The 8,162-nt window shown below is 56.7% G+C and overlaps 2 protein-coding genes across 7 annotated transcripts in view; one reads left to right on the forward strand and one right to left on the reverse strand.

The window, feature by feature from the left end:
- Positions 1-237, reverse strand: part of NAPA (N-ethylmaleimide-sensitive factor attachment protein, alpha) — a 12,717-nt gene extending 12,480 nt beyond the window's left edge. The window contains exon 1 of the mRNA XM_014949422.1: positions 19-237. Within this exon, the coding sequence (XP_014804908.1) occupies positions 19-116 (98 nt within the window). The 5' untranslated portion in view covers positions 117-237. The remainder of the gene's footprint in view (positions 1-18) is intronic.
- Positions 238-1,057: 820 nt separating this feature from the next.
- LOC106892318 (zinc finger BED domain-containing protein 1-like) lies at positions 1,058-6,921 on the forward strand. Of its 6 annotated transcripts, XM_014949426.1 has the most exons (5): positions 1,058-1,673; positions 1,921-2,080; positions 2,447-3,145; positions 3,926-4,058; positions 4,179-6,921. In XM_014949426.1, exons 4-5 carry the CDS (start codon positions 3,932-3,934, stop codon positions 6,176-6,178), a joined length of 2,127 nt encoding a protein of 708 aa, XP_014804912.1. In that variant the 5' UTR covers positions 1,058-1,673; positions 1,921-2,080; positions 2,447-3,145; positions 3,926-3,931; the 3' UTR covers positions 6,179-6,921. The 6 variants fall into 6 exon arrangements, with proteins under 6 accessions (XP_014804912.1, XP_014804910.1, XP_014804911.1 ...); XM_014949424.1 differs by having other exon boundaries at positions 1,058-2,243; positions 2,595-3,145; XM_014949425.1 differs by having other exon boundaries at positions 1,058-2,185; positions 2,552-3,145.
- The last annotated feature ends 1,241 nt before the right edge of the window (positions 6,922-8,162 follow it).

Consider the following 8,162-nt stretch of genomic DNA (forward strand, 5'->3'; position numbering starts at 1 on the left):
GGGGGGGTCCGCACTGACCCGAAGAGCCCGGCGAAGAAGGACTGGGAGCCGCGGACCTTCTTGTCGGCCTCGGCCAGGAGCTGCAGCGCCTCCTTCTCCTTCCCGGACTGATCCATGGCGGCTCCGGCTTCTTCCCCCCCCTCCCGCCGCCTCAGCCGCCGCCGCCGTGACGTGAAGCCGCCCTGCGCCCCTCTCACGTGACGCCGGCGCGGCGCCCCGATTGGCCGAGCGGAGGTGGGAGGGGGGGGCCGGCGCCGCCGCTTTCCTCTTCGCCCCTCTCAAACCAACATCTTGGGCCCCAAAAACACCTTCCTGGCCTCAAAAAAAAGCCTCTCCACCACTAAAGCAACACCCTGGCTCCGAAAAACACCGTCCTGACCCCAAAAACCAACATCTCGGCGCCAAAAACACCCTCCTGGCACCAAAATTAACCCTCTCAACCCCTAAAGCAACATCTTGGGCCCCAAAATCACCTTCCTGGCCCCAAAAGCCACCTTTCTGGCACCAAAAAACAACCGTCCTGGCCCCAAAATCAACATCTTGTCCCCAAACCGACCCTCTCGTCCCTAAAACCAACATCTCAACTCCAAAAAACACCCTCCTGGCCCCAAAACCAACCCTCTCGACCCCTAAAGCAAGAGCTTGGGCCCCAAAAACACCTTCCTGACCCCAAAAATTACCCTCCTGGCCCCAAAACCAACGCTTTTGATCCCTATAGTAACACCTTGAACCCCAAAAAAACCTTCCTGGCCCCAAAAACCACCCTCCTGACACCAAAATTCCCGATTGGCTAGGCGGAGGGGGAGGCGGGGAGGCCTCGTCTTCTTCGCCCCTCTCACGTGACGCGGGCGCGGCGTCCCGATTGGCTAGGCGGAGGGGGAGGCGGGGAGGCCTCGTCTTCTTCGCCCCTCTCACGTGACGCGGGCGCGGCGTCCCGATTGGCTAGGCGGAGGGGGAGGCGGGGAGGCCTCGTCTTCTTCGCCCCTCTCACGTGACGCGGGCGCGGCGCCCCGATTGGCTGGGAGGAGGAGGGGAGGGGGGGGCGGATGCGGAAGTTTGCCCCCTGGCGGGCGGGAGGAGCCATTTCCCCTCCATCGGGAGACCCCAAAATGGGCCGATTTCGCCTTTTTTTGGGGGTGTTTTGATGCCTGCCGATGACGTGGGAGCTCCGGCGGGGACGGGGCGGAGGGAACGGCGGCGGTCGGGAGCCCCCGGGGAGGCCCAAGGCCCAGAAGTAGAGGCAGAAAGCATTTTTGGGGCGAAATGGCCTAAAAAAGGGGGCCCAGAGGTGACGTCATCGGCGGTGGGAGGGAGATGGGGGCGTCCCCCCAAAGGCCACCCCAACGGCCACCCCCGTGAGGGCTGGCAGCGAGGGGACAGCCACGCGTCACCGGGATCTTCGTCACCGGGATCGGCTCCACCAGGTTCACCATCACCGGGTTGACCATCACTGGGTTGACCATCACCGGGTCATCTTGACTGGATTCATCTTGACCAGGTTGACCATCACCAGGTTCATCATCACCAGGTTGACCATCACTGGGTCATCTTCACCAGTTGGCCATCACCAGGTTCATCTTGACCAGTTCACCATCACCAGGTTCATCTTGACTAGGTTGACCATCACTGGGTCATCTTGACCAGTTTGCCATCACCAGGTTCACCATCCCCAGGTTCACCATCACCGCGTCATCTTGACCAGATTCATCTTGACCGGTTCACCATCACTGGGTCATCCTCACCAGTTGGCCCATCACCAGGTTGACCATCACCAGGTTGACCATCACTGGGTCATCTTCACCAGTTCACCATCACCAGGTTCATCTTGACCAGTTTGCCATCACCAGGTTGACCATCACTGGGTCATCTTCACCAGTTGGCCATCACCAGGTTCACCATCACCAGGTTGACCATCACCAGGTTCACCATCACTGGGTCATCTTCACCGGTTCACCATCACCAGGTTGACCATCACTGGGTCATCTTGACCAGTTGGCCATCACCAGGTTGACCATCACCAGGTTGACCATCACCGGGTCATCTTGACCGGATTCATCTTGACCAGGTTGACCATCACCAGGTTCTGACCATCACTGGGCCATCGTCACCAGGTTTACCATCACCAGGTTGACCATCACTGGGTCATCTTCACCAGTTGGCCCATCACCAGGTTGACCATCACCAGGTTGACCGTCACTGGGTCATCTTCACCAGTTGATCATCACCAGGTTCATCATCACCAGGTTCATCATCACCGGGTCATCTTGACCAGATTCATCTTGACCAGTTCACCATCACCAGGTTCACCATCACTGGGTCATCCTCACCAGTTGGCCATCACCAGGTTCATCATCACCAGGTTGACCATCATTGGGTCATCTTCACCAGTTCACCATCACCAGGTTCAACATCACCAGGGTCATCTTGACCAGTTCACCATCACCAGGTTCTGACCATCACTGGGCCATCGTCACCAGGTTTACCATCACCAGGTTGACCATCACTGGGTCATCTTCACCAGTTGGCCCATCACCAGGTTGACCATCACCAGGTTGACTGTCACTGGGTCATCTTCACCAGTTGATCATCACCAGGTTCATCATCACCGGGTCATCTTGACCAGATTCATCTTGACCAGTTCACCATCACCAGGTTCACCATCACTGGGTCATCCTCACCAGTTGGCCATCACCAGGTTCATCATCACCAGGTTGACCATCATTGGGTCATCTTCACCAGTTCACCATCACCAGGTTCAACATCACCAGGGTCATCTTGACCAGTTCACCATCACCAGGTTCACCATCACTGGGTCATCTTCACCAGTTCACCATCACCAGGTTCACCACCGCCAGGTCATCTTCACCAGTTCGCCATTGCTGGGTCATCTTTGATGGGTTCATCTTGACCAGGTTCACCATCACCAGTTCACCATCACCAGCTTCGTCTCGACCTGGTTCACCATCACCGGATTCACCATCGCCGGGTCGTCTTGACCAGTTCACCGGCACCAGATTCACCATTGCTGGGTCATCTTTGATGGGTTCACCTTGACCAGTTCACCATCGCTGGGTCACCATTACCAGCTTCACCTTCACTGGTTCTCCTGGTTGACCTCCAGGCCCAGCAGCACCGTGGGGAGGAGGTGAGTCCTGGTGCAGACCCCCCCCCATTCCTCCTCCTCCTCCTCCTCCTCCTCCTCCTCCTCCTCTTCCTCCTTCTCTTCCTTCTCTTCCTCTTCTACCTTTTCCTCCTCCTCTTCCTCCTCCTATTCCACCTACTCCCTTTCCTCCTTCTCCTCCTCCTCTTCTACCTTCTCCTCCTCTTCCTCCTTCTCCTCCTCCTCCTCCTCTTCTACCTTGTCCTTTTCTTCATCTTCTATCTTCTCCTTCTCCTCCTCTTCCTCATCCTCCTCCTCCTCTTTCTCCTTCTCCTCTTTGTCCTTCTCTTCTACCTTCTCCTCCTCCTCCTCTTCTACCTTGTCCTTTTCTTCATCTTCTATCTTCTCCTTCTCCTCCTCTTCCTCATCCTCCTCCTCCTCTTTCTCCTTCTCCTCTTTGTCCTTCTCTTCTACCTTCTCCTCCTCCTCCTCTTCTACCTTCTCCTCCTCTTCCTCCTCCTCCTCCTCTTCTACCTTCTCCTCCTCTTCCTCCTCCTCATCCTCTTCTATCTTCTTCTCCTCTTCCTCCTTCTCCTCTTCATCCTCTTCTATCTTCTCCTTCTCCTCATCTTCTATCTTCTTCTCCTCCTCCTCTTCCTCCTTCTCCTCTTCCTCTTTCTCCTCCTCTTCTTCCTCCTTCTCCTCCTCTTCCTCGCACCCGTTTCACGATGGGACCCTGTTTGTTTTGGCCCCGGTGGGGAATCACCAGAACCGGCCTCGTTTCTCCCCCCCCCCCCCCCCCCCCCCCCCCCCCCCCCCCTCCAGGTGGCCATGGCCGATGGGAACCCCCAAATCCTGCCAAAACGCCCCAAAGTGGAGGAGGTGGGTGGCGAGACGCAGCCCAAGGAGGAGGTGACGGAGGAGCCACCTCTCCCCCTGGTCCCACCTACGGTACAAGGTAGGTGCAACCCTTTTTGGCCTTCTTTCCCCCCAAAAAAGGGGAACCTCAACCAAACCCTCAATCCGGTGGCCCCAAAGAGATGAAAAATTGAGGTGGGCTTGGGTTTTGTCTCCTCAGAGGAGATCCCCATGGTCTTCAACGCCTACGCCACGGCGCCGGCAGCCCGGAGGCGGCGGGAGAAGGTCGTTGGTGGTGGTGGTGACGGTGGCCCCGTCGCCGGGCTCCCCGTGGACCGGCGCAAGTCCAAGGTGTGGAATTACTACGCCAAGTTGGGAGACGCCTACGTGGAGTGTAACATCTGCAAGAAGCAGCTCTCCTTCCACAACAGCACCACCACCATGAGGGAGCACCTGGTGAGGAAGCACGGCATCCGCGACACCCTCCTCTCCCACCTCAAGGACGACCAAGGCACCGAAAGCGACTCGGCCGGGCCGGAGAACGCCGGGAAGCGCTGCCGGTTGACGCCGGAGAACGGGTTCCACCACCCGCCAGAGCCCAGGAGCGAGGTCATCACCGAGCTGGTGGTGGAGATGATCTTCCGTGACCTGCACCCTCTCTCCTTGGTGAAGGACAAAGGGTTTGGGCTCCTCTTGGGCTACCTGGAGCCCGGGTTCGCCCTCCCGTCGCCGGCCCACCTCGCGGGGGGGTTGTGGCACCGTTATGGTGCCCTCAAGCAGCAGCTGGAGAGGTACCTGGGGACGGCGCAGGCCCTGGTGCTCTGCGTGGAGTCCTGGACCTCCCAGTTCCACCAGTCCTACTGGAGCGTGACGGCCAACTTCATCGACGGGGAGTGGCGCCGGGCCCGCTGCTTGATGGAGACCCAACGGGCCAAAGCCCAGGGGATGTTGGGGGAGAAGCTGGTGGCCCTCCTGGCCCAGTTTGGCTTGTCGGGCAAAGCCATCTTCTGCCTGATGCACGACGGGGCCACCACGGAGGTGACACACGGCTGGAGCGAGGTGCCTTGCGCCGCCCGCACCCTCCAGCTCTGCGTCAAAGCCGGGCTGGAGGTCCAAGAGGTGGAGGAAGCCCTCGCCGTGGCCCGTGGCATCGTTAGATACTTCCAGCAGGACCCCAAAGCCACCCGCTCCTTGACCAGCAAGCTGGAAGCCATCAACAAATCCCAGCTGAAGCTGGTGGTGGATACTGGGGTGCGGTGGCTCACCACGGTGGAGATGTGCGAGACCCTCTTGGAGCTGAAGTGGGCCATCATGGCGGTGCTGGAAGAAGACCCCAAGGGGGCCGCCGGGGTCCAGAACTTGGCCGACCACCAGTGGAAGCTCCTGCAGGACCTGCTGCCCGTCATGAGGACCCTCAAGTTGGCCACCGCCTTCCTGCGGGAGGAGCAGAACGTCTCCATCTCCTCCCTCCTGCCTTGCGTCCACGGCGTCATCGCCGCCATCGGCCAACAGGCGGAAGAGGCCAGCGCCGTCATCAAGAGGGTGGTGGCCATCGTTGGGATGGAGCTGAGGCAGCGCTGGGGGCTGGCGGAGGAGGAGAAGCTTCTGGAAAGCCCGGCCGTTATCGCCTCCTTTTTGGACCCCCGCTTCAAGGAGATGAGGTTCCTCAGCCCCAGCTCCAGAAACGAGCTCCACCAGCGGGTGAAGAACATGTTGTCGCAGGTCTGTGGCCCCCAATCTCCACCCGCCGCCCATTTTTGGGGGCCAAACCCAGATTCTAAAGCTCAGGCGGGCAACCAAGTGGCCTGTTGCGCCAACGCCGGCTCGCAGAGCGTCTACGACGTCCTCCTGGGGAAGGACCCGACGGAGAACATGCCCGAGATCCACCAGCAACTGGAGAACTACGTGGTGGAGCCCCTCTGCAAGCGCAGCACCGACCCCTTGGACTGGTGGAAGAGCAACGAGCGCCGCTTCCCGGCCGTGGCCCAGCTGAGCCGCCGTTTCCTGGCCATCCCGGCCACCGTTGTCCTGGCCGAACGGGCCTTCTCCACCGGCCAGAGCCTCCTGGAGCACCGCCGGGCCCTCCTGGCGCCGGAGAACTTGGATCCCATCCTCTTCCTCCACCAAAACCACGATTTTTTGGAGACGTTAAGAAACGGCAACGAGAGGCGGAGCAGGAACCCCCACCCCGAGCCCTTCCGGGGGTCAGCGGGGGTTTAATCCTCCCCCCCCATGGTGGTCCTCGGAAGGGTTTCCCCTTTGGAATCTTCAACATTCAATAAAAATGTTTTTTTATATATATTATTTTTAAAAATACAAGTGTTGAAGCCAAAGGAGAATGTTCCCACCTTCCTCCTGCACCGGGGAGAGGAGTTTATGGAGGCCCAGACCCGAGGATTTGTCCTTTAAAGTGAAAAAGCAACCAAAATAGCGATTTATTTTCCGCTGGATGTGAATATTCAGCAAAAATGATACAAACCCAGGAAAATCTGGTGGGCTGGAAACATAAAAAATCAGCCTTTTTCTGCCCTGGGTGGAGACAGAGCCCCTTTTCTTTCCATTTCTTCCCTTCAACTCGTCAAACCCTCCCTTTTCCCTCCCAAATGGGGTCTTAATTGATGCAAATCAACCCCCCACCAATAAAATAAACGCGATGAAAATTGAAAATAAGCCAAATCGGGCGCTGGAAACACAAGGAAAAGGCGAGGGTGACTCTGCCTCCATCACAAAACGCCTTGAACCGCCCCAATTCTGCTGTGGAGTGACTTTTATTTGCTTAATTATCCCGCAAACGTGACGAGCGGGGCAAGGACTTGAAGGTTCACCAAGAAAATTTCATAAATGAAGTGAAAAAAAACCAGCTTAAAAACTCACCTTCTTTCTAGGTGAGAAGGCTGAAACGCCGCGTGCGACCATGGTTAAATAGAATGACTATTTTTGGGGTGATTTTTCCCTCTTCTGTCTCTTTTTAGGGCTGCAGGGGCAGCCTCGGGGGGTGGGATCCGCTGCCCAGATGCAGAGAAAAAGGTGCTTTTTTTTAAAAAAAAGGGTGAAACATGGCCCCTTGGGTGGTTTGATGTCAGTTCCCGGGGCCTTTTAAACATCCCAGGGGTGATGGAGTCTCATGTGCGTGTTTCTCCTCTGGATCGTCTCAAGCACCACAGAAATGAGGGGAAAAAGGGGATTTTTAAGTCCTTTTTTTGGGAAAAAAAAAAAAAGTGGGTTTTTTTGGTAAATAAAGGGTGAAAAACGGCCCCGCAGTTGGTTCGATGTCGGTTCCTGGGGGGTGATGGAGCCTCCTGGGGGTGTTTCTCCTCCGGATCTTCTCAAACACCCTGGAAATGAGGAAAGAAAAAAGGGATTTTTAGGTCCTTTTTTAAATAAATCTGTTAGACTCGGCTTCTTTATTTCCTACTTGGGTGAATTCCTGGTTTTTTTGGCCGCAAAATTGGACGTTGGTGGTTAAGATGCCTCCTGGGGGTGTTTCTCCTCCAGATCTTCTCAAACACCCCAGAAATTAGGGGGAAAAAAGGCATTTTTAGGTCCTTTTTTTAATAAATCCGTTAGACCCGTCTTCGTTATTTCCTACTTGTGTAGGAGCTGGTCCGTGCCCCTCAATGACCAATTAAAGCCAATTAAAGAGGGCTTAATTTGAGCTGGAGCGGAACTGGAGGGCGGGAGGGTCAACGGGCCTTCTTGATAAAACATCAAAAAAGGGGAAATGAAGGAAGATTTGGGGGTTTTCTGTGGGGGAATCGCTGCTCCCGGCCTCGCAGGAGGATGTGGGGCCACCCCATAGATGGTTTTGGGGGTTCTCCATGAGGGAAAGGCTTCTCCCAGCCTCGCAGGATTCTGTGGGGCTGCCCTATAGACGGGTGTTATGTGAGGGAAATAAGTGTTATTGTGAGGGGAATAGGTATTTTGTGCAGATGGGTTTGGGGCATTTTGGGGGTTGTCCCTGAAGGAAAGGATGCTCCCAGCCTCGCAGGAGGCTGTGGGGACACCATGGGGATGGGTTTGGGGGAGTTTGGGGGCTCCATACCTGAGAGAAAGGCTGCTGTGCCCTCGCTGGAGGCTGTGGGGCCACCCTATAGATGGGTTTGGGAGATTTGGAGGGCTCCCCATGAAGGAAAGGCTGTTCCAGGACTTTCAGGAGGCTGTTGGACGAGTCACGACCTGGGTTTTGGGGTGAGGGAGCCGCCAT

The sequence above is a fragment of the Calidris pugnax genome, unplaced genomic scaffold (genome assembly GCF_001431845.1).
Source record: "Calidris pugnax isolate Ruff unplaced genomic scaffold, ASM143184v1 scaffold202, whole genome shotgun sequence".
Classification (NCBI taxonomy): Eukaryota; Metazoa; Chordata; class Aves; order Charadriiformes; family Scolopacidae; genus Calidris; species Calidris pugnax.

Coding starts and splice junctions, on each gene's coding strand:
- LOC106892318 (XM_014949424.1), top strand. CDS start 3,932: ATGGCCGATGGGAACCCCCAAATCCTGCCAAAACGCCCCAAAGTGGAG. Junction 4,059..4,178: donor GGTCCCACCTACGGTACAAG/GTAGGTGCAACC, acceptor TTGTCTCCTCAG/AGGAGATCCCCATGGTCTTC.